Raw genomic sequence first — 26,829 nt, 5'->3', positions numbered from 1 at the left:
ATCTATATGTTTCTTTTAATTCATTTTTTTCTGAGTTGCTCTGTGTTTTCTCCACTTAAATCTGTAATTCAGGTTCCGTGCCACTCTGTATAAAATGAATCTCTCTGTTCCTCATTCACTATAATGTGGAATCTAAAAATCACCCCCTTTGGCCAAAGTAGGTGAAATTTACAAGCATAGAAGAGTGGATTATGTCTGCTAAATTGCAGGCAGTCTAGAGGATTTCTTTTCATGGGAAAGTTCCTCCATAATCCATATTAGCACAATGCCCGTATCACACCTGCTAAAACTTCGTAAGATTCACATTTTTGAGAGGGAGTGGGGGCTAGTCTCTTCTTCCTCTTAACTAACAATAATTAAAGTTCGCTGAGTGGTGTGTATCTTTGCGTGTGGATTTTTGCAGCTTCAGACCTTTCCAGAGCTTGTTTGTGTCTTCCATTGCAACATGAACCTAGCCAGCTGCCTGCAGAGTTCTGAACAGCTCTAGGGTTGCTGCTGCTGCTGTTAAAGCATAGCAATGTAGATTTTTTAAAAATGTTTAAAAAACTTTTGCCTTTTAAATAAATTTTCCACTGCTGTGTTTTAACAACAAAAATAAATAAACGTAGAGTTCTTCAAAGCTTTGCAGACATTTTGGACAGCCTAGCTTCTCGGAGAGCCCATGGAAGTAAAGATAGTCACCTTTGATTCTTGAACTCCTCTTCTACATTCTATGTTAACTACAGAACACGGTTTTCACCAGAGTGGAGAGTATATATGTTTCTTTTAAATATACTTTTCCCTCCCATGTCTAAGATAATGTTTTACAGTGCAACCCTGTGCATGTTTATTTATTTTTTCCCAATGGTTGCCTTTTCTTTTTAGCTGTTTCTATTTTAGTTGTAAGCCACCTTGGGTCCCATCAGGGAGAAAGGTGGGATATAAATAAATATAACCACAACAATGAGATTTAGGAAACACAACAAGAAGAGCAACAGAGAAATAAGAGCAGAAAATACGGAAACAACAGGGAGATAAAGAAACACAAAACTTTTGACTTGGATTTATTAATGTTACCCTTTGAGTCGGGAAGGGGAGAAAGCACCCCAAATTACTTCACCTCATCTCAATATGCAACCCCCACCAAGAGCTTCTACACCCCACTATCACCTAGTCCAGTATCCTGCTCTCACAATAGCCAACCAGATGCCTATGGGAAGCCAGAAGCTGTACATGGATGCAACAGCCCACCTGTGATTCGCCAGGGATACATACCTCTGACACTGAAGGCAATACAGTGGTACCTCGGGTTAAGAACCTAATTCGTGCTGGAGGTTTGCTCTTAACCTGAAACATTTCTTAACCTGAAGCACCACTTTAGCTAATGGGGCCTCCTGCTGCTACTGTGCTGCCACTGCACGATTTCTGTTCTCGTCCTGAAGCAAAGTTCTTAACCCGAGGTAGTATTTTTGGGTTAGTGGAGTCTTTAACCTGAAGCATATGTAATCCGAGGTACCACTGTACACAACAATCATGATCAGTAGCTCTTAATAAGGTAGAAAGCACCATAAGCCAACCAGTGTAAAGGCAAACACACACAAACAAACCCATCCCTAGAATAACACGAATTGCCCAATGTCAGGGAACTGCCATCGGAGCCAGAGGCGGAAGGAAGGCTCCAGAGGGATGCCGGAGAGGGTCCCAGCAGGCAGAGAGGCAGCCCATCTGCTGGGGAAGGAAATCAGCATAACACCAGTGGAGAAGGGGGGCAGATGGGAGAATCGGAGAGGAGGCTCCAGGACTCTTCACCAGAGACCAGTGGAGAGAGCACGAGTGCTCCGCTGCCCACACCCTCCCTGCGCAGAAGACATCCGTGCAGGGAGAGCAGGAGGAGATTTGGCGTCAAAGAACTTCTTTGCTGGAAGAAGTTCAAGAAACGCCCACTGACGGATTCTGCCAGCGACTGAGACAGCCACGAAGTGGTGGGCTGTCCAGACAGAAAGGGTTCAACCAGGTAACCTGGCCAGGAGTGGCGGCAACTTACGCACGAGCAACCCCTATAACCATTACACCCAATTTACAGTGTGCCATATATACATAAGAGATTAAGAGGCGTATAACACCTGCTATTCATGTTAATACAAAGAATTTCTGCCATAATACCATTTGGCCATATTTTTCAGTGCTTCAGTGCATAGTTTCTTCATCCATTCAGACTTCATAAAGTTATTTCCTGAAAATCTCAAAAAATGGCTAGTGTAGTATCAGACAGAAAACTGTTACATTTTGATTTTTTAAAAAAATATGTTAGTCCTTTTCAAGGTCCCTTGATCGTGGATAGATGCTTTCTAGAGCCTTCTCCTAACACCCATCGTGATTTAAGGCAGAACAATGCTCCTTTGTGTAGGCCCGCAGCATTCTGTGCAAATGGCCTCCGTGGCTAGTGTAGTGCACTAAATGATGCAGAGATTTCCTTTCAATTCGTGCCATGTGATGTGTCAGTCTTTGCCAACCAGTTCAATTGCTATCTGTGCATTCTCTTTGTTAATAGTTATTCCTGCTGGCTGCCATAAGGTCTAGCTTTAAGCTCAATTTTCAAAGAGCGTATCCAGCATTCACAACATGTAGAGGTCTGTATACATTCATCATGCAGTGGTGAATCTCAGTTGGCAAGATCTCCTCAGCTGTGAGAAATTCAATTACTGTTTGCTACTCAAAATGTGCATCAGTGGCAGTTGTCATTCTGAACTACCTGCTTCTGTTCCTCTTTGGTGTGAGAGAAGCAGGGGTGGTGGAACTTTTCTTGGAAACAGGCTGGAATCCGTCCACCGTCTTGCTCGTATAATCTGCTATCATAGTATCTGACATTGTTAGAGAAATAGAGGAGTACTTCCTCCCAACGTACATTGTCATAACAGTGATGAGAAGAGTATCGGGAGAAATGCTTCATCACTGTTGCCAGGCTGATGGGCCATGCGACAACAGCTGCTCCATCTGCCTCCCCAGCCTGGAGTGGCCAGGCACACATCAAAAGAGGGCCTTGAGTGGATAGAGGGGAAGGTATTCAATTAGTAGTCTACAAAAGTTATCAGCACAGAGCTTGAACAATGCAAAATATCTGTTTGGAGCAGTGCTTTATTATTATTATTATTATTATTATTATTATTATTATTATTATTATTATTTACATATGCACTAGCTCAAAAACCAGTTGAAGTCTTTTTGCAAGGCATTTAAAGGCACAGGTCAGAATGAAGGGTGGCTTAGGTTCCTTGCGGCAAGGTCCATGACTGATTATGGCCGGGACAAAGAGAGCTTTTTCAACTTCACAAATGAAATCTAAAGGTTCAGTTTATTAGCTGAACACATGGAATTGATATGGGCCATTTTTTTAAAAAAACAACTTTGGCTTTGAATAATTTGCTTCAGCAACTCCAACATTGTTTAATTCATTTTGACAACTTTGACTTTATTTAATTTGCTTCATCAGCCTCAACCCCATTTATTTCACCTGCTCTGCCTGTGTTCTGTATTCAAGCCTTTGTGCAAAATTGAGGTCAGACCTTCATTTGCATTTCTACTTCTCTCAACTTAGCCCTTGACGTGAATTGTGGGTACTTTGAATTAAATGCATTGTTGTCTATTTTGGAAGTTGATTACCAAAACATCTTGCTTTACAGATACCTTTGCTACTGCCAAAGAACTTTAAATGAAAGCTTAGAGAGTCGCACAGCTCATTTGCTTACCTTTTTCTTAATGTTATAAATCAATAACAACTGCAGATGCCCCATTTTCTTAAACACATGAATAAGAGAAAAGTAGAAATGGATTTTGCTTTTAGATTGCCATTTTTGCTTTTTAAGTTGCGTTGGAATTCAGTCAGTATATTTTTGGGGGGACAATCATTTCAACTGCTCAGAGGCATAGACCTCAGTCTAGCTGCTTTTGTGTGAGCCAAGCTGCACACACAGACAACTCTGCAACCATGTCTGTACAGTGGTACCTCTGGTTGTGAACAGGATCCGTTCCAGAGGCCCGTTCGCAACATGAAAAGAGAGCAATCCACAGCAGCACGTCTGCGCACGCGCGGGTTGCAATTTGGTGCTTGTGCGCATGCGCGAAGCATGATTCAACGCTTCTGCGCATGCGTGAGCAGCGAAACCCAGAGGTAGCCCTTTCTGGTACTTCCGGGATGCCATGGGACGTAACCTGAAAGAACATAGCATGCAGCAAACCTAACATGAGGTATGACTATAATCACAGTCATTGTCCCATAACAGAAGGAGGAGTGAGGATGGAGGAGGAATAAGCTTTAAATGGAATTATACTGGAAATTGGCAATTCCCACCTGCTTAAAACCACCTCTTGTATTGAGTGCCTGCTTATGTCCCAGCCCCCTGTGCATTTCTCAAAAGCTCAACTACTTATATGCAAAACTATACACAACAAGTAATACATCATACATACAACATTTATAAAAGAGTCGAATGAAGAGGGAACTACTATGTACTACATTTATGCAGCATAATTTGACTAATAGTACATTTGTACAGTATTTTTTTGTGTATAAGACGATGCTTTTTGCTCAAAAAAAAGGCAAAAATTGGGTGTTGTCTTATACATGGATAGTGAATGCAGAGGGGGGACATGCGATTAATGGCAGCAGCAAGCAGGAGACTGGCAGCAGCGACTGGGCAGGTGATTGGTGGCTGCGGCAAGGACTGCTGCCGATTGGCTGCGGCTGCGGCAATTGGGCAGGTGATTGGCGGCTGTGGCGAGGCGGGCAGGCAATTGGCAGCTGCGGCAAGTGGGCAGGTGAGCTGTTGGTGGTGGTGAGCGGGCAGACTATTGGGTGCTGTGAGGTGTGTGATCGACGGTGGCTGTGGCAAGCGACTGGCAGTGGCAGGCAAGCGGGTGAGCAATTGGCAAAGTGACCTCCCCCACCCCATCCCCCCAAAAGCTAAACAACTTAATTTCTTAATTTTGAGTTAAAAAAATAGGAGTCATCTTATACATGGGGGCGCCTTATACAAGGAAAACTACGAGAAGTATTTTTATACAGTTGTGTGCATTGTTGTATGTCTCTGCTTATGCACTAGTTCCTTTATGGAAACCTGGAGTGTGCATGCATATGATAACACATATACTGTGAGAATTGTTCATATTTTTAGCATATTTTTGTCAATATTAAGGAGCAATGACACAGAGGCATTAAGAGGGAGAAATCTGTGTGAATAAACTAGACACTGAGATTTTAGGAAAAAACTGCCTCTAAAGAAAAGACAGACATCTTGTTTCTGAGGGCATAGTAATGTGCTGCATCTTCAAAGGCCCAGGGCTGATGCACCAACATACTTAAATTGCATTGTTATTGTATGGTGTAGCCACTAGTGCACTGAAACTTTATGAACATCTAGTGTAGCAAGTGCATAGCTGTCAACTTTTCCCTTTTCTTGCGAGGAATCCTATTCAGAATAAGGGAATTTCCCTTTAAAAACGGGAAACATTGACAGCTATGAGCAAGTGCCCAGAATGGCAGGGTCTCTGATATATTCCCTACAATTGCGGTTCTCTCCACTTACTATTTTGAAATCAGTGTGGGAGCCAGACCCTATAGGTGAACTGAATGGTGATGATGATAATGATGATTGATTGATTGATTGATTGATTGATTGATTGATTGAATAATTATACCACCCTATACCTGCAGGTCTCAGGGCAGTTCACAGAATAAAATCAGAATATAAAACCACAAAGTACATAAGCAAAATAAAAACAACAACCCAATAACCCTGCCCCCACAGACACATTTTAAAAGGGCATAGAAAGATTCTCAACAGCCTAAGTTCTGATCCACTTGTTCCTTTAAGTCCATGTCTACTAACATTAGGGAGAATTCTTTGAAGGTGGTCCACTACTGGTTTTAAACCCCGGTCTGACTAGCTTGTATGGTGAGATCAGGTTCCCCCTTATGCTGGCAAAGTTATAATGTACGAGGAACATATTGGCATATGTGGTGGAGTTGTAACTGTGTACTCAAGTTCTGGAAGCAAGTTGTAACAGCTTGGAGGCTGTTAGTGATATATATATATATGAGCAAACATACTTAGTGGGAATGAGTTTATTTGGCAACATTCATGAATATTCGGTATGTTTGGTAGAAATATGAACCTTGTATTCCACTATGGAATATATTTTATGCCACTCATTCTTTTAAAGCTTTCTATGATGATTATTATGATTATTATTTTATCATATTGTAATTTTATTCTTCCTGTTTTTATTATTGCTTTTAAGTACAGATAAGGGGGCCAGAATTGGCAGCTTGCTGCAATCAGCCCTTTGGAACTTTCTTCTCTATTGGGGCTGCTTAATTTTAATGAAAGGGCTGTTGCTGTAATTTTTATTTTAACAATCTGTATGTGATCTTTTAAGAGTATACATTTTAAGTGTATATTTAATTATTTTTTAAATGACCTCATTAGTATGCAAGGCCTCACCTGGACTAGTGAGATCCTGCTGGATCTCTTTTCTAAAGAGTTAATAACTTTCCTGATAATGATCTAAAAGCTTGATGATATTGCTTCATTTAAATGGTCAGTAAAATGCTCTTGTATATTTAACCTCATCATATGAGAGACTGTGAAATCTCTTTTGCTCTGTCGCTCTTCCCTGGAGCAATTTCCAACATTTATTTATTTAAGAGTCCACCAGGTTGAAGAAGTGTTCCCTAGGTCAGCAGTCCTAGGGGCTAACAATGGATAGTGATTAAACAGTCCTAAGAAATCACATTATCATAAAAACATTGGTTTTGGGGGTTTACCGGTTCTGCTGTCGTTCTCATTTAACAGAAACAGAAACTTTAACATTTAAAATCTTTCAGAACATCAAGGAAGAAACAAAATGTGTTCAGTGCACTTGGGGGCATTGAGGATCATACATGCTCGGGGTCAAAACTGTGTGCAGTGTGACAGATTAAGAAACTAAAGGAGACATTACTAAGGGAATCTGAGTTTATAAAAGGCAGTAACACATCTGTAGAGCCTCTGAAGTTGCACACACACAGACTGAGTTCATGGCTGGGTGACAGAGTGACAAATTCCTGGAAGTCTGCAAGTCCTAAAACAGCATAGCACTCAAGGCACCAGGATCAAAGCCAGGCCACAGGAGGGCAAGGAGAACAGCACCTCACAGGCTCTGTTCATCCTGTGACAAGACATAGCAGCTATAGGAAGATTCAAAACTAGTCTTCATTTTTTTCATCACCACTTCATCTACCACACTACTGTTAGGTCAGGATGCTTGACTACATCTCAGCTTGAATTGGCACAAACTGCCCCAAGCTAAAGATGAACGGAATTTTTAGGAACCCGGCAAACTTTGTGGGATAAACCATAGATCCACAAATCCAGAACAGCCATCCATCAACTTGGAGGTATGCAGATACCATTTTAACAGCCTTTTAAAAAAAATCACTTGAGCTTTTAGAGAAAGAAGGGTTTATAGCCAGAATGACTCTGTCTACCCCATGGGTTAATAGCTTGAGCGTTTGAGCATCACTGACAGAGTGAAAAATGGCAAGCTGCAGATTTGCTTGGATCCCAGAATGGAGGACAACATTATTTCATTCCAACGGCAGCAGATGTTCAGTGTCGTTTTGCTGGTATAAACATCTTTATGATTCTGGATGCAAAATATGCATTTGGCAAAATGGATTAGATAGGGAGTTCCGCTGACCTATGTATTTTCAACAGGCCATGGAGCAGATTCAAATTTCTTAGTCTACCTTTTGGAATTAAGTCAAATACTGAAGTGCTTCAACAAAATAATTATGACACATTTGGAGATACCATAGAAGTGCACATAATAGCAAATGACATGAGTGTAACAGCATCCACACATGAGAAACATAACAAGATACTGAAAAATGTGAGAAACATGATAAAGCAGTTCTTGGCCCAAGGAGTAAAGTGCATGGAACATGTCCTCTCATCACATGTAATCAACCCCGATGACAGCAAAGTTGAGACAGTCCATCCCCATCTCCCTCACGCATTGCAAAGGCTTGTGGGGATGAGCCAGATTCATGTAGAGCAGAGATGCCCAATAAGTTGATCATGATCTATTGGTAGATGCCTGTGAGGTTTTGGTAGATTGCGGGTCAATCTCTGGCTCCCTTTCCTCAGTGTCGTTGAAACTGACTCCTGCCCCGCCCTCCCCCCCCCCCATTGTTGTCTGATCAGTGGAAGGGAAGGCGGAGTTTTCTCTCTGTGGCTATTTTCATTCAAAGCGATATTATTGTGAGTGACTTTTTCCCTTTGACCATCCTAATTGAAATACATCAAGAGCTGTCAGACATCTAGCATAAAATGTACAGTAATTTTTTGCTCCATGTTTTCTAGGGAAAGGTCTGGGCTTTTCAGGTGCTTGTCTGAGCAATTCTCTTTTTTGTCCCAGTGCTTTCCCTGGAAAACTTCGTAGATCATTGCCAGATTTTAAATCTTAAATCGGAAAATAGATCACAGTCTCTCAGGAGTTGGCCACCTCTGATGTGGCTCAGCCCTAAAACCAGCCTATGCCTCGGAATATGGACTAGAAGCTTGTTTAATCCACATCTAGAAGTTCATTGCTTAGGAAGTATTGTATTTTCAAAGTCTGGCAAAGTATCTGCAAGATGCTTCTCTGCCTATTGTAACATGACTGCAAAGCTATAAAAAGAGATGCTTGTTATCAAGAACATTAGCAGGAATCTGTGGAATGACACAGATGATGTTTGTGAAGGAGGAGTTTATTATGAAAGTACAGAGTTCTGATGCAAAGTTCAGAACAGAGGCTGAAAGAGAAAGGCTGGACAAGCAAAAGAAAGCAAATGAATCCTGGACTGCAGCCATGCTGGGCGACAAAAGATCCTCTCATCACAAAGCAGTGGTGACAAAGTAGTCATTCCAGACAAGACAAGGTGTAAAGTGCTTTGCCCCAGTAACATCTGTAAACTATCACAGCTCAAGATAACTGCAGGTATTTCTTAGACATTTGTACCTACTCCCAATTCACTGTTCCTCCAAATACTCTCTGAGATAATTCAGCAGACTTCGATGCAACCAAATTAAAAAGTCATCTTTGCAAAACCTGGTGTTCCTCAAATATTTGACAGGGGACCATGTCTCTTACAGACAAGGAACGAATACAAGCAATACAGTGGGGAATAACATATACTGCAATCTTGAGACCCCCACATTTCAGTGGACCAGCTGAGAGAGGCATTCAGACAATGAACTCAATGTTCCACAAAACAGCTGTATCAAGCTGTGATCAAACAACTTGGTTTTACTGGAACACACTGCTGAGAGCCTTGGACTGTTTTTCTGAACAGTTGCTGAAGGGTAGGATGCTATCCTTCTTCACACAGTGTACTATACCACAGCGAGCCCGTTGCATCCTAAAGCAATTAGAGAAACAACAAAAGCACGACTGGGATTGCACTTCTAAGCTCCTGTAGCATCATGAAGTGCTGTTTACATGGAAATGGGCCATGGTTGGCTGCCAGCCATGTTGAGTAGCCACACGTCAAGAACCATGATCATACCAGGTGGAGGCACTTACAGAGGCAAGATGCAAGATGCCGCAGAGGTACATTAAAGTTTGGTGGTGCACAATCCAGAAGTTATGCACAGCCAGAGCTGCCATACGTCCGGGTTTTCCTGGACACATCAAAATGGCACCTGGGAGGATTTTCACCGAATCAGCAAAATGTTGGGGGGTGGGGTTGGGGGAGGTCAACAACTTTGTCCAGATTTTCACTTTTGGGAATATGACAACCCTATGCACAGGCACACATTCACTTGCAGCACAATGTGTCTGAGGGTAAACAAAATAACAATGAACAGAAGGACAGTGCTGCCACCAAGCACTGAGAAGCAGCCACCACAGCTTCTGAATGCATCTGGAACTAAATACAAAAGAACAGAACCACCCCAAGACCCTTTGCTGCCTGAAGCAAAGAACAAAAAGGCATCTCCCTCTCTCCATTCAACGTTCAGAAGTCGACTGAACTGACAACTGGATCTTACTTCAACAATACTAATGGGACAACATGGTCCTCTGCAACTGAGGGCACACACAAGTCTATCCTCCAGCAGAGAGCCGCTATGGCGGCCAAATGGTAGTAAGAACCCTGCACAAGAAGCATATTTTAACATTATAGAGAGCTATGCAGTAGACTGAGCTGGTGGCAAAGGCTACTTTCTACCGGGTTAAATCCTAGAAGTGGCCTTTGACCTTAATGATAGAACACTCTTCTGCAATAATCACCATAGTTCATTTTGCCCTGTGATTTTATTTGCCTAAGATGGTTGGATGGATAGATGACAGATAGAGCAGAGTTTCTTGTATAAAAGAAAGTCCTACATGGGGGAAGAATTAGTATATACCAACACTTTAGGTCCAGGAAAGAACATACTTGCTCAGGCTGTGGGGAAAGTGGCTGAGAGAAGGGAAATTGTAGCAAGAGCCATTTTTGCTCTAATAAAGAATGAAGTTCTAAAATTCTCTGTTTCACAGCCATCCTTGAACCTGTACCTTCTATACAATATGAAATAGCCCTATCTGCCTATTGACAAAGGAATCTGCTTTGTTTTCCAGGATTCCATAATAGACAAGTGGGGAAATAAAGCATATGCATTCCCTCTTTTAAAAATGTAGTGTGTGAACCAGCCCTCATCTATATCATAAAATTCTGCTTGCTATAGAGGAATTTTAGTGGTGTAAAGGTGTGATTTCCTTTTCAGCTATGCTTTGCTGAAAGTTGCTATTTTGAAATCTATTGGTAAAATAATTTATAGCTGATTGTAAGAAGAAAAAGTGAGGAAAGCTCAAAAAGATTCTAAATAATCTGTTTTCTTTCTTTCTTTCTTTCTTTCTTTCTTTTCCAGCTCCAAGTACAACCCAGCTTGGGATCACTGGGGGTGCTGAAGTTCTATTATCCTGCTGGTTCCTTGTGTTGACACTGTCCTCTTACACCAGCTTAATGTACCTGAAGAACATCGTTCTACAATAAATGTAAAGAACCATGAATGGCTTTTAAGGATTCTTTGAAAGTGCTGATGACTGGATCCAATCTGGTAGAGTTTGTTAAAAAGCGGCGTGGGATATAATCAGCAGTGCTTATGTGGGGATGATCGCCTTCTGTAGAATTGCTCATTATGTAAATACTTTAATTCTACTCTCTTTTTTATTAGCTGCATTACCTTGTGAAGAAGTACACATTGTCCTTTTTCTTCTTTTTTTTTTAAAAAAAAAAGACGTGAGAGCTCTGAAATTACTTTTAGAGGATATTAATTGTGAGTTCATGTTTGTAATCTATAACTTTTCAAAAAAAACATTCAGTCATGGTCTGCTGATTTGCAGACTGTAGTTTACATAAAAAGAACCCAAATATTGCAGTTTAAAAAAAATATGCGATCTTTAAGGCTGCAATACAAACATCCATTTCCCTCTTTAAATAAGAGTCTATCTTCATTTACACAGATTTTTTTTTTACAAAAAAGCTAAATAATATTGCCTTTGATTCATTTCTTCAAAATTAGATCACATACCTAGATTTTCTTCTAGCATGATACTCAGATTTCAAGAATGAGCCTTGTGATATGACTGCACTGTGCAGTTATGCTTTGATTTTGATTTTCTCGTCAGTTCAGCATGGGTGTGCCTTCATAAGATACTGCTTTTCGCTTCCTCACCAACAAATGGGAGGGGAATTTTTCAATTTTATTTTTTGTAGATGCTTAGCTCAAGGGTACCGAATCTTTTCTTAAGGACAAAAGGTGCTATTGGCTGTAAAATGAACCACCATTGGGGTAAAGGAACTACTCCAAACATTGAGCACAGCAGAAAAAGTAATAGCTGGTACATTTTTCAGTCTGTCAAGTTCAAAGCATATTCCAAACCTGTACAAAGCAGAAGATATCTCTCAGAGACTCCTTTGTGAATGTAACATTTCCTTTGTTCATTCAAAGTCAGAATTTTTATAAGGCTGCAGAGAAAATGACCATCCCTTTATTTTATTGTATTTTTATAATTAGTGATAAGTTCTACATATCAGTATTGTTCTTCCTATTGAATTTATACTGTACAGTATCTGGTTGGTTGGTTTATAGAACATAGTGCTTAGGTCTGGAAAATCTATAGAAGGATTAGAGTTTTGATCATACACACATGCTCTAAAACACACATGTTCATGCACACAAATAACAACAATAATTTGAATGCTACATAAAACAGATGATAACATATCAGTGCCATTTTTTCAAAAAAGCCACCGATTTGCAAAAATATACCAGTGTTTTCTCCCTTCACAAACATTTGGTTGAAGAATTTCCCCAAATGCCTGTTGTGGCTCTATTCCACATGTCAGCCACATCTCTACATGTTGTAAATGTTATGTTAAACATCATTCATGCTGCACAATCTGCAAAGGCATATGGATATAACCTTTAAAATGTCCTATTTTGTCCTCATGCATAGTTTATCTTACATGCAACATTAGAAACCAGAATGAATGAATATATACGAAAGCAAATATATATATATATATATATATATATATATATATATATATATATATATATATTCTCAAATGATGCCTATTACATATTTATTTGCCAAAATGTCATTAGCATCGATCTCCTGTTAGAATAACAACTGCATTTTTCTCTTCTGAAAGGACTTCTAATGCCCTGGTTCCTATAAGTCCTGCTTCCATGAAAGCTGACATTGAAAATAACCCCCACATAGAACTTTAGTGAAAGAAACATAGTTAGTAAAGGTTCATCTTTGAAAACAGAAGAAAAATAAGCAATCTGATAGCTGATACTCTGTATCCACTGCATATCCACTTCCAATTTAAAAAAAAAAAAGACACTTGAAAAAGCAGGGAATCTGTACAAATTTTGCTCTAGTGTAAAATAAGTGCAAAGACTTTCATTCGAATTTATTCACAAGAACAAATAGTGAGAAATTGCTCTCTGCTACTTAATAGAAGATTCATTTGTTTTCATCAGTTCAGGATGTGTGTTAACAGTTTGCCTCTTTAATTGAAGTTGCTAAGATCTGTACTACAAAGTGCAATAACTAACTGATGATGTTACATAAACGGTTGTATCTCAGAATGAGCTTGTGTAGGCATCAAAGCTTAAAAGGGGAATTTAACGATGACTCAGCTAACCACAGTGGTTTTTATTCAAGTAAACTGACTGTTGAATAAAGAACCGTGGTACATTAAATAATTACATCACCCATTCTAACCCTATGAAACATGGAGGAAGGAGAATGTTATTGACTACATAGTAACAGTTCGCTTTTAATATCGCCATCATAAAACGTTCAAAAAAGCCTGTTCTCAAAGCTCTGACATTCTTGTTGCTAGCTGGAGATTCGACACAATTATTTTACACATAAACCACTTCTAAGACCTACATTATAAATTTATTTAGCTCCTTTATTAGCTCCTGTTCTTCATGAATAAAATGTTGATGCATTAGAAATAGTACGGCTCTTTAGAAATAGTAATAAAGTGCTATATTAAGAGTGTTAGGTGACAGAACCATAATGTATCATGCAGTTTGTATTGAAGGAGAAAATACTTTCGTCTCATATCATGCGCTGTGGACCTACTGGTGTTGCGCTATGGCATTTTTTAATGGAAATATTTGACTGGACTGGTGCAATATCCCGACATTTGGGGTGACTAGACATTCAAATTTGTTAGGATGGCAGGAAGCACTGGTAACTTGCAAGGGCTTTTTTTTTGGCATCTTTGCAACGGAGGCTTTGCGGCGGGCGATGAGAGCTTATTCAGCTGTCTCCTGTGGGGTCCTACAAAGATGCAGAGAACAAGAAGTGCGAGTTGGGTGCACACCCTGTTCCTCCAAGTTGGACTGACTGCAGCCACCCTCTGTATTTCCTCTTGTATTGCAGCTTTAAAGGTCTAGAATCCATTCAACAGGTTGAAAGAGCAGGGTGGCAGAAGCTATTATCTCTGCCAGTGCTCTCTTGGGGAATAAGAAACAAGTCAAAGGTATGTCAGAAACCAAGCATATCCAGCATTGTTTCTCACAGGCACAATAGCTGTTTTAATATCATTTGCTCATCCAAACTCTATAGTCAAGTTAACTGCCTTCACGATCCTCCCCCAGCACATGGAGTCTGATGATTCCTGCAGCAAAACAGGGTGACATTTTATTTTTTATTGTTGAACATGATAATACCTAATGAAAGGGACTAGTAATGTTTTTTGTTTGTGTGGGAGCAGTTGGAACGCATTATTAGCCCGGTGTTCAAACCAGCCTCTGAATTTTCATTTGCAGTTGCTGGGTGTGATTACTTTATAAATGCAAAATACCGTAGTTGTAGAAGAAAACTTTGTGCAAACCTCTCCCTGCTTCTTCAGGAGGGAGGAGATCATAAGAACAAATCAGGGGCTGAATCTCTCAAAGTACATACTGTGATACTGGGACCAGCTCAGTAAGTGCTTTCAAGATTAGTCCCACAGAGGCTCCTTTTGAAACCATGGTCAGCCAAGGGCCTAATTCTGTCAAGACAGACACATGCATACAGTTTTGCACTGAACAGTCCCAATAATATTTAAAAAAATAAATAGCATGTGCCTGTGTGTTTATAGGATTACTCCCTAATGAAAGTTCCATACTTCTTTGGTAAATCTTTTCTATATGTTCATTGTACAATTTGGGATTTATTGGGACTTGATGTGGATTGTGTTGATTGTCGCAAATTACAATAACATTTTACAAAGTTTATTAGTCCTTAAACTGTGGGGTATGTTTGCTTTCTTCTATTTCTTACATGATAATCTGTGATCATCTAGTTGATATCATCGCTGTTCATATTTTTAATCAACCACAATTATATTTCTCCCAGTCATGAAAAAATATGAAAAATAAATGGATTAGCTCCAAGTGATACAAATGAGGACTTATTATGCATAAATTGTCCGAAGTGTTGAATAGTTATGATTGTGACAATCTGTTTGGCAAATCAGGACACTTAACCACGATTGTGCTGTTGCCAGGTTAATATATAAGGTGCAAAATAATTGCGAAATAAGGTGCAATTACTGTGGTGCAGGTAGTGCTGCTAACTGAAGTAAGGGTTGTCTCAATATACATAATTTGATGGGTGGTTTAAAAGAGATCAGCTGGGAAGATAACTATTCAAAATTCAGTTGAAGTAGATAGGATTTTCTGTTCTTCACTCTTGTTTAAAATTACATTCTGTTTCAGATCCAGAAGTGTTAATAACCACAACTAAACCTGGGGTGATTTATTATTATTATTATTATTTTGCACATTTTCAGAATCAATGCTCAACATTATGCTGACCAAAATACCCATCTACCCCACACAACTGTGTGCACTTAAGAATGTGTATACCAAAATATGTATTTAAATGGATAAATAATATGCCTTAACGCCTCAGTATGCACTTACTTTTAGGGACTGGATCACCCTCTTCCAGTCTGAGGAAAATAGTCCATATTCCATAATTTGCCGTGAAAGAGTTTTGTTTTTGAAAAGTCATTTTATCCCAAAAAGGTCATTCAACACTTTCACCAATTAGACTGTGTCAGAAATTCAAAGCCATGGTGAAACTCTAACCAGAGATTGTAGGTGGGCACAGTAATATTTTCTAAGGAAACTATTAACGTTGCAATCTAGATCCTTTTAAATCTGTTGGCATTTTGCCACCAGTGACAGATTGTACCTGGGGGTTATGGTAACCCTAATGAAACTTTCACACTGTTGATTCTTGCTAGTAGATAATCATATGGTATAGACCAGGCCTGCACAAAATGTGACTCATCAAGATGAATGTAGCCCACCAACCATGTATGGCAGCTTACCAGGAGCATCCAACAAGTCTACCTGTTGAGAACTATGGAAATGGGGATACCTGGTGGACCATGATACATAGGTGATGATGGGCTGCGTTTGGCTTGTTGGTGCACGCCATAGTGGAATATATCCTGTAGTTATAATTAAAGTACTGTGAGTATGGAACTAATGAAACCTATTTTTGTTTTATTTGTAAAGAGTTCATTGGTGATTTACTCTGTGCACATTTTAAATGCAGTTTGCTCTCTTCTTCCTCCCTAAGCGAGATTTCCATCTTTGGTCCTTCTAGCCTTTCCAAGGATCACAGTCTTCTTCTGGCCTGCCCAATAGAGAGTGCCTCTGCTTCCAAGCAAACAAGTCCCTCTTTGCAATATGGCTGAGGAAACTGTAGCTGGATCAATGAGCCAGTCAAAGGATTAGCCAAAGAAATGGAAGTTTGAGGGAGGTAGTAAAGGGTAATAGCTGTTCAAGGCAGAAGCATGCTTGTGAAATTGTGTATGCCATATTACTGAAACATCTGTAGAACATGGTAAATAGTTTTTGAAAAGTAGCATGTGCTTTCTAGATCATTATGATGGTTTAGAAAAGCAAAGCAGGAAATATATTTTATCTCAGGCATCTTACATGCAAGGTTTTACCTGCTTAGTACACCTCTTGACTGTGAGTGTGACAGATTCATTGTCATGCTAGCTGACTTGCATTCTGTAGCTTAATCACAGAATACACTAGCTGAAAGTTACTAAGGTAACTAACAGCACAAACCTATCTGTGTCTACTCAGAAGGAAGCCCTGTTGAGTTCAATGGGACTTACTTCCAGGTAGGGATGGAAGGATCTGTCCATTTCAGTTCTCTCAGATTCTCACTTTTCCAATGTTAAATCCTGTTCTCCACATTTCTGCAGCAATTTGTTTGTTTTTTCAAACCCTCATGAAAAATTTTCAGCATTTTTCTGTAAATTTATCCCAATAAGCACATTTTGGTCTGCAGTTTTGATTAATGTACACATTTTAACAAGCAACCTATCTTAATACAATATATTAGATTTTTGTATGTAATTTCAGAAATGTATTATTTTGTATACACGTTTCCTCCTAATGGATGCAGGGTTGTTGTTTTTTCGTAAACTCTGTTTGGAAAACTGCATCCCAAAACTTGGAAAAGAACAAGTTTTGAAGATTGCCTGTGTTTTGGTTCTCATACTTCTTGGAAAGCGCAAATATTCTAAATTTAAACGTGAACTGAACCTAATTCCTCCTCCATCCATACTCCCAGGTAAGTATGTGTTAAGATTACAGCCTAAAATATAAAAAACTACTCCATTTCACTCATTAAGGTCAACCAACTAGTTCCTTCCAGGTTCTGTGAAAGATACTTTGTTTTCTGAAGAACGTTTGCATCTGCAAACATTTCAGTCTTCTCTATTTCTTGTTTTCCTCTCCTAAGGAAAACCACTCTTTCCACTGACTAAATGTCACCCTAACCCAGGTCTTTGTGGAGACCTCCCAGGAAGTCAGTCCTCCTAGGAAGGGTCTTTCCCTTCCATAATCTTCCATTTTTTATCTTAAGGCAAAGTGCTGTAAGTGACATTTGATGCTATTTCACTTTGGCCAGGATCAGAAAATCCACTCTGCTCATGATATACATTCAAGGGTGATGTGGACTTGTGTTTCTCAAAGAAATGCTATCCCTTATGCAGCACGACAACAGACTTTGAAACAGGGAGGCACTAGAGAAGCCATTTGTGATACAGCATTAGGATCAATCATTCCCCCCCCCCCGAAGGACTCCCTACAGGGTGAGCACAAGCCCATGGTCTAGTTTATCTTTGGATTCTGAAACTGTTAACAGACATAGCAGTAAGGGAGAATACAAGGATGTGCTGCCTTGCAGCTATACGGAAGACCTCCCAGAACTGTTAGGCTAAGAAAACGCAATAGCCACGTATTTAATATTTTGATTACTGCACCTTGCCAGCACAAATACCAGTTTTGGGTGTAAAGGGCGTAAAATGCAGCACATTTTGGAAAGCTCTAAATACTTGAACTGCCTTGCAGGCCTCATTGAGATCATGAGGTATGATACAATTAAAAAACAAACAAACCTGGATTTTGTTTTACTTTCTTCCCTGCCTCACTGACCAGCAGTATCTCTCCAAGATTTCAGGCAGAGGCTGTTTCCAGCCCTACCTGGAGATGCCAAGGATTGAACCTGGAATGTTCTGCATGTAAAACGCAAGATCTATCACTGAGCTACAGCCCTTTCCTGTGCTTGTCCATATACAAGTTTGTTTACACTGAGGGAGAAATACCCTCATTTTCAGTTTGATTGCTTTTAAGTCTATTCATTATTACACATGAATAAAAGCATTAAGTGCACTTTAACTGGGTTTGTTCCTGTTGACAATTTAATCCCTTTCCTCCTTCTCTCTTAAATATTTGAAGGAAAAGTGGGAAATTTATGCTGCCTCCTGGACAGGCCTAAAAATAGTCCAGTTGAGACAATGTTAACAAGCAGAGCAGGAAAATATATATATATTGAGGAGATTCTGAACAAGAACTGTTCTTCTGAAAACTAATTTCTGTTTGGGTGTGCGGGGTTTTCCTTCCAGCCATTCATTTCTTTGGTGCTAAGCACTGATTACTAAGCATGAATCACTTCATTTCCTTTCCCCTAACCCTTCTGTTCTAACTTCCCCTGTAAGTACTGTATCTGGGGACTCAGCTAGACTGGTAAGGAAAAAGCGGATTTATATGTGTTGTTTATGTGATATAACATCGAGCCACCAGAGGGCGAAGTGGAGTTCTGTTTTTTCTCTACCCATTTTCCCTGTTTAAATTTACAACGCTTTAAACTGAAACGCTTCTTTGATATGTCTAGATCCAGCCAGGTTTCTTCCTCTCTGCGAAAATATCTATCAGCCCTTGGCTTTCGTAAGCTGGAGAATAACGCCAACTGAACACGGCTTGCAATAAATGAGGTTTTAAAATACATTGCAAATGTCAGATTTGTCATCCGTAGCAAGGGCTTTATCGGAAGCTACATTCTTTGAACCTATGATTTTTGGGATGACTTTCTCTGCCTTATTATTCCTGCTTCACACCTCACCTCACAAGGTGGCAGATCAGAGTAAAAGATCAACCTGATGAAGACTCTCCTTGTCTGCCAATATACTAATTTGATGAACAGAAACAGCAGTACAACGCTGCAATCATACCCCCTTTGTCTGCTGTTTTGCAATGATTCTTCCCAATCAACAAACGGTACACCTTTGGAAATCCCTCTACATTTCCTTCAGCCACAGAAAGTAGTACTGGGTCTGACAGGCTAGAAACTGGCTCTGTATATGAATGTTCACTAATTTCTTCCCATAATAACTATAGGCACAATTCCACTAAAAGCTAAGTACTTTTAAAAGTTCATTTGTTTCAATGGTAGAAATAAGCACACACTTAAATCTCACTTATTGAAAACAATGGGCTTGTTAAAAGGGCTTAACTTTGACTGTGCAAGAGGACGATTTTGTTTAATACATGCCAAAAGATATTTAACAAGAACCAGAATAATCTTTATTCTAACAATGCACAATAATAACGTATTTCACTCTCCAAGCTACTGCATTTATAACAGAGCTCCCACTGACCTTTTGAAAAAGCCTTAGAAGAAGCCCTAGGGATCTGTAATACCACAGACTTTGATTTCCTCTATGTTTCCCATCTTGAGGGGAAAGTTGGACAATTTCTGCATGCATGTACACACACACACAAAATTATGTTTTGAAGCAAAGCTTAATTTAGCCTGGAATTTCCAAGTCTTCTAGATGTACTTAACATTTGTTGCTTTCTTCAGATGTTACTTACTGTAGTGAACCATCATCTGCTTAAAACCAAAGGTGTGAGGGGAAGACATTTCAGGAATCCACTATGAAAAGCTGACTTCACTGACTGGCCTGTTCTTCTTGCACTTCATGCTAATGAGACAGTTCCAGTTTCAAGTTGGGAGGAACTACAGGAGGTAACTTGCTTCATTAGGCTGTAAAATGTAAGTAGGACTGGGTGTTTTCCCCTTCCTAATTTCATCCGAAATTGCTAAAAGCATTGGGTTGTTCCTCCAGTGGAACTCTGAATTTGCATTTTTCTTCGTTAATTTTGACCTTCTGACATGTACTTTTTCACAACAACAAAAAGGAGTTAGCTTTAGGAGCAGGGGGAATCTATAACAGCTTTGCTTCCTCACAGCAAATTAGAATTAACAATTGATGTAGCTAATGTTATGTATGGTTCATTTTTTGTGACTCCTGATCATAGGCTAAAATAATCACAGTAGCATAAGTCCACTGTGTTTGTGCCAAAGTGGTGCAACATTCTGCAGACATAGGCCATGATTCAGAAAGGTTTTTCTGGACATACAGTGGTACCTCGGGTTACAAATGCTTCAGATTACAAACACTTCAGGTTACAAACTCCGCTAACCTGGAAGTATTACCTCAGGTTGAGAACTTTGCCCCAGGAAATTGCATGGCGGCGGCATGGCAGCAGAGGGAGGCCCCATTAGCGAAAGCGTGCCTCAGGTTAAGAACGGTTTCAGGTTAAGAACAGACCTCTGGAACGAATTAAGTTCGTAACCAGAGGTACCACTGTATTAGACATTTTAACTATAACATGCACACTGCTTAAAAAACAAACTGTACTTTTAACTTTCCCACATCTAAAGTGTGATGTGCAGTGTGATGTGCTGCACATGTCAACAAAACCTATTCAAACCTGAATTATGGTTAGGGCCATGCCTCAGTGGTAGATCACATGATCCACATAGCAAAGATACCTGGTTCACTCCCTGGCATCTCCAGGTCTAATGATTGTGTAAGGTGGTGTATAAGCTTTCCATTTGGAAACCCTGGGGAGCTGTTGCCTGTCAAAGTAGACCTTACTGGGCTAGGTAAATGCAGAGCGGTCTGGTGTAAAGCACCCTCCTATGGATTCCTCAGTATTAAGGCTGCTTCCCTTCTTACATTTGCCCCCATGGGCATATACTGCAGAGAGCCATAGCCAATCAGAAGCTCCCTGTGATATGTGCCTGCATTTGCACCTGTGACTTTTTTAAAACAAAAAACAGCAACACCCAAATATTTTAGCTTGCATAGTAGGGGTATGTGCTGAATTGGAAGAATATAAAGTAGTCTGTCAAAATGACTACATAAGGGTGCCAAAATGGCGTTTCTGGTCCGCATACACAACAGAACATGCAAGCAGCATCATACACACTTTGTGTCCCAACGCACTGCCTAACAACCACTTGAGCAATGACCTGTGGAAAATGTGGTCAATAGCTCTCGGAGAGATATTCCTTTAGAAACCCAGTGCCTCTGATTTTAAGCTGCTTTAGCCAGTGTCTGTCAAAAAAAGTCTCTCATTTCTCTCGGTGATCTGGAAAATAAGCTCGCAAGTCAACCATGTAGAGTTTAGAATTTAAACACACACACATACACACACAAACCGCCACCACTAAACATAGCTGACAGAGTCATCTGAAGATTTCTTCAGCGATATTTGCATAAGCAGCATCTTTTGACAGAGTTAATCAAGCAGACACATATCTGAACCACAGGAAAGTGGAGTGTGGGGCTTTTCTAACAAACCTAACTGCACTAGAGGAATACTCATGAGAAGATGCCTTAATAGTGAGCTCACTGGTCCCTCTAACTCATTACTTGTCTATATTCACTAGCTGCAGCACTCCAGAGTTTCCAGAAGGAATCTTTTTGAACCCTACCTAGAGATACAAAAGATCAAACCTGAGACATTCTGCAGGCATGATCTATCAGTGAATGGGAAAATATATGTGGATGCAGGTTTCCATGTGTATAATCTTAGCTGGTTGCGGAATAGTATAAGATCTCCTAATTTAATAAGAGCCCTGATGGGCTAGTCTAGTCCAGCATTCTGTTCCCACAATGACCAACCAGATGCTCATAGGAAGCCCTAAGCAGAACATGAGCTCAGCAGCACATCTCATCCTTACATTGGTGCATGTGGTTGCTGGGTCATGTCCATGTAGCCCCGGTTTAGGCAATTGGCAACCATGGTCCCTATCTATTTTAGGAGCACAGAGTAGGAAGGGTAGTTTCAGTCCCCACAATTCATCTCTTCTCCGGAAACAATTATTGGTGCTATGGATTACATGACTGTGTGTGCACACACTTTGGCCAAGGACAATGCTTTTATATATTATTTGAAGGGTAGGCATTTTTAATTGGGAGCATCATATTCTTATTTTTTCCCCTTAAAGCAATCACTAGGAGACTGTTCAAACAAACCATTGACCTCAATGCAACAAACTTTGAAGTTAAGCACACACTTTACTGCGTTCTTAGTTTAAGCCAGAACATTGAAGTATTGCTGCTTCAATTCACCCCCCATGCCACAGCCTGCATTTCCTTACTATCCCTGCAACTATTTTTTGCTCCTAAGTTTAAAAGAAACTTTTAAAAAAAAACAGCTAGATGTTTAAAGCACTATAATAGCATGTGTATGTTCATCTTGCTACCTTTGCAAGTTACCTTTGCTACGACACACATTTCAAGAAAAGAAAGGAAAAAGCAAACAGACACTTCAATAAAAGGATGATAAGATTTGATTTTCACTCAGAAGAGTTTGAAGGGCCTGTGTTGTTTGTGACTCTACAAAACTGTTCCCCTCAAGCTGAATGTGTGAACATTGACTTTGCTCCAAGGAAGAGTTGTGGCACTAAAACACTATCTTTTATCTGAGTATATATTTATATTACGTGGATGTAGGATATATGCTTGAAAAGGAAGTTGCTTTTATTAGAGGTGATCTGCTACATGCTTTTCAGGGAGACAGGCCTAGAGCTTTTATACCTTTTACAGTAGAAATCCTTTTATGTTTGCTGTGTTTATATTCCCTACCTGATTAACTGGGCTGGTGGGTGTAGAGTCCCATCATGGCATTCATATGTATAACTGCATGTTACAGATATCACCCCCTGGGTCAATTTGGAGAAAAGAAACTTGAATAACCCTATGAATCCCATTCAGAAGTAGGAATGGAAGGATCTGTCAGTTTCTCTTCTCTCAATTTCTCCTTTCCCCAAATTCAATTCTTCGCATTTCTACAGAAATTTACAATTGAGGCGCGAGGGGTGTGTCATTAGAATTGATCCGTATTTTGCTTTGAATTTATCTGAATAAACACATTTATGTACACAGTTTTGACTAACGAACTCACTTTTGCAAGCAATTATTTTAAAACAGTGCACTTGTGTATGTTATTTCCATTAATATTTTCTTTGTAAACATTGTTTGGGGCTCTACGTCACAAAATTTGGAGAAGTGTGAATTTTAAAGGATGGCTGTGTTTTGGTTCTCATACTGTTTCAAAAAGTGTGGGTGTGATACATTTGCTGTTATATGTGAACTGAATTGAATTTCTCCCCATCCCTACTCGGAAGTAAGGCCCATTCCACATTCAGTGGGACTTCTCTTCCAGGTAAATATGTAGATAATTGACTCCCGAGCTTTTAACTTCAGTGCCTTGATCCTTGTCTAACATGCAACTGCATCTTCAGACATGTTAATCTTTAGGGTGGCATCAGTGCCTTTGTCACATCAGCAGACATTTCTCCAGTCCCCACCTTCATCTCAGATCTATTTGAAAGCAACCAACCAACATACCTTATGCTAGGGAAAGGGGTAATGTGGTCTTGTTGCAGATGTTCAGAAGTGTGTGTGTGTGTATGTGTGTGTGTGCGCGCACAGAAGTAAACCAGGAAAGCTGCTGCATTAATTCATGCCTGTGTATGAATCATGGGGAGCTGCTTTATATATGAACTCAGGGCATGGTTCCATCCCGCCCAGGATTAACATCCCCCCTTCAAAAAAAGCCCCACAACTCTCGGCATTCCCCTCAATGAAAGTTCAACAACAGTGTGCAACCCCCTCCCCCCCCCCCAAATAAAAGCTCAGCAATTCAGGGCACTTTGTGTGAAATAAGTGGGTTTTGGATTGCAGTTTGGGCACTCGGTCTCTAAAAGGTTCGCCACCACTGCTCTATAGGAATTGAACCATGGACCTCCCACGTGCATTGTGTGTGCTTTCCCACTAACCAATTGTCCCACACATCAACACACCACTGAGAGTGCTTCCTTTTGGAAACATTCTTGAAGCTTGTAGCTAACTGGAAGCATTCATATTATGCAAATGCCCCAAGCTCTTGGATACTTTAGAATATGCACCCCCACTATTTAAGAATCTCGTCATTTGGCCCATTTGCCACAAAATTCAAATTTGCACCTGCAACAATGAAGAGTAGCAAGTCTCCTTTAAAAAAAGCACAAAATGGACAGTCTCAAAATTCTAACGACAGCCTAATGGCAACTCTGATTCCCAAAGAATCCTCCATACATAGGATATAGATTGCCCGTAAGCACTAGATGATCATTTTCATTCTAGACTTGACACAGTTTTCGCGGCCCAACACTCTAGCAAATGTCTGTTTCAAATCAACCCAGGCAGCGCAGGTTCCTTTTAAAATGACATTGGACTAACACCAGTCAAGAGGGCAACACTGATGAACACTTCTGCTTTCAATGTACTGCACTCTCTTGTGAACAAAATAACGCTTCTTATGCCATGAAATCAGTTTAAGCAAAGGGTGTTGATGTTATAACTGAAAACCAAGTCAAATACTCCAGAAAGGTTAATGGGAACAGTGAACAGAACTTTACCCAGAGGCAATGCAATGAAAGTATGTTAAAATATATACCTGGTTATTATCAGTTTCCAAAAGACATCTTTTTTGTACTTTAGCTGTTGAGGAATAAATGCTGGTGTTTATTACAGTCAGAAAATCCAGCATGATAGAGTACTCTTTTTTTCAAGATACAGATTATTAATCCAACTGGATTAATTTACCAGTCACATAATAGTAATCATCATCATCATCATCCATTTGCAAGGACCCTAACCTGTTCAAGACTCTGGTGTGGGAGGCAGGTAGTTTTAACCCTTTGGCCCCACTCTCCTGTAACAGTCCCAGTCTGTACAGAGGACCCCACAAGTACAATTTCCATTGAGGAGAAAACTTCCATTTGACTGCAATAGGAATTCAAAATGTACAGCTCAAAATGGCAGGCACAGCCCCCCCCCCTCTACATCAGGAATGCAGGGGGCAAAAGGTTAACCCCTCTCTACCCCTCCCCACTGCCACCAGGGTCCCAGTCCAGATCAGGGCTCCCACACTTGCAATTGATTTCTAGTCAAGTTTGGCCCTGAGCCTGTGAATGGGTGCCACCTGCTCTTTGCAATCTTGCAGTTTTGCCTCTTGTGCATCTGTTGCCCCAAGCAGGACACATTTAGATTATTTTCCCAATATGACCTGCAACGAGCCAAGTGTATGTGTTTTCTATTCAGCAATTGATGACTCATTTCAAACATCACTACATGTATTAGTGGGAGGGAAGCTCATTCTAAAATCCACAACATGGAACTGCTTCTTTTTCCTTCTTTCCTTCCTTCCTTCCTTCCTTCCTTCCTTCCTTCCTTCCTTCCTTCCTTCCCTGTTCCTGAAACCCATAAATTCTTTCACCGCATGCAGGATTGTCAGATAATATGAACCAATCCTTCTCCTAGTCCTTGAACTGCTATTATTTCTCAGAGCATAAGGAGGCAACTTCTCGCTATCTGATCAAGGACTAGTATTGTTGGGAATACAAAACAACTAACACATGATTCGTACCATCTCAGCCTGTGAACTCTCTTGTTGCCAGGAAAAACTGAGAACAACTGAGAACCTACCATGGGAGCTCCCTTTGGGCTTTCTGTACCAATGCTCTCTTCCATACCTTCATTCCGTATGTGCTGCACAAACTCGATTAGACAGCTCTAATTCCTTTCATTGCATGCTGTGGTCCTAGCTGTGACCCATACTACATCCAAAAGCCATCAGGGAAGGGACAAGGTGGGCTTCCCTAGGCAAGAAGTTGCAGAACCTGGATGCTATATTGGGAAAGGTATTAAGTACTTTGCAGGGGCAGGATGCACAAAGCAAAAGGCAGCTCTGAGTAAAATGCTGAAAATAATGCACAAATGGCAGTATGCACAAATGATGCATTCTGAAAAGACACCTTTTATCCCCCAAAAGACCCCAAAAGATATTAATTCCTTTTTATTGAAACGTCATCACATAGAAATGCTGTTGCTTCCAGGAAAACATTGAAATTCTACACAGTCATTAAAATCCATACACGTATTAACTGAATCAGCAGGGACATCTGGCAAAGATTTTTTTAATTGTAAATGAATGGTGATAGTTTCATTTCAGTTAGCATCTGAAAAATAGCAACTTAAACTTAAAAATCACCGATGTTTGTAACACTGAGTGCTGCAAAATGCCGTTTTTTCTGCAAACATTCTCTCCATTATTCCTGTTACCTTTCCTCTTAATCTAACAACAGTATACAGGGGATATGAGATTTTCTTTTTCAAAAACGAAAACAAATGTCTATAAACCTGTACGTGTCCCCCCCCCTCCATTGGCTTGTGATTGGAAGCAACAATAGCTCTTTTGTTTCCTTATCTAGCTTGAGGAATGGGGAAGGAGCCACTGTGAAAAGTATAAATGGCCCAGACCATTTCTCACAGAATACCTGCTGAAGTGTCATAACCTCCCTGACAAACCGTGAGAAATGAAATGGAAAGGAAAAAGTCAGAGTATTTAAAAGGAGAAAAGGAGGATTAAAAAATATATATTTAAGGGGAGGACTCATTGCTCTTTGTGACTGTTCTGTGTACTCGTGCATACAAATCTAAGAGCACCCTGGTTTGTGCAACTCCATGTTTCAGGCCTCTGGCACTGCTCCAAGCAGCAGCACTGGCTGGGATCTGCCATGTAAACTGCCCACAACGTCCCTGTGATGCCAGGAAGC

The 26,829-nt window shown here is 40.2% G+C and overlaps 1 protein-coding gene and 1 long non-coding RNA gene across 3 annotated transcripts in view; one reads left to right on the top strand and one right to left on the bottom strand.

Moving 5' to 3' along the window:
* The window catches only part of NEGR1 (neuronal growth regulator 1), a 442,886-nt gene extending 430,918 nt beyond the window's left edge, over nucleotides 1-11,968 (top strand). For both annotated transcript variants that reach the window (XM_081914675.1, XM_081914674.1), the window contains one exon: nucleotides 10,911-11,968. In XM_081914675.1, the coding sequence (XP_081770801.1) occupies nucleotides 10,911-11,035 (125 nt within the window). In that variant the 3' untranslated portion in view covers nucleotides 11,036-11,968. The remainder of the gene's footprint in view (nucleotides 1-10,910) is intronic.
* Nucleotides 1-26,829, bottom strand: part of LOC309371733 — a 98,550-nt gene that overhangs the window by 16,963 nt on the left and 54,758 nt on the right. The gene's annotated exons all lie outside the window — the stretch shown is intronic.

This window comes from Podarcis melisellensis, assembly GCF_964234715.1.
Source record: "Podarcis melisellensis genome assembly, chromosome: 6".
Taxonomy (NCBI): domain Eukaryota; kingdom Metazoa; phylum Chordata; class Lepidosauria; order Squamata; family Lacertidae; genus Podarcis; species Podarcis melisellensis.
This window is presented reverse-complemented; position numbering and strand designations above follow the sequence as displayed.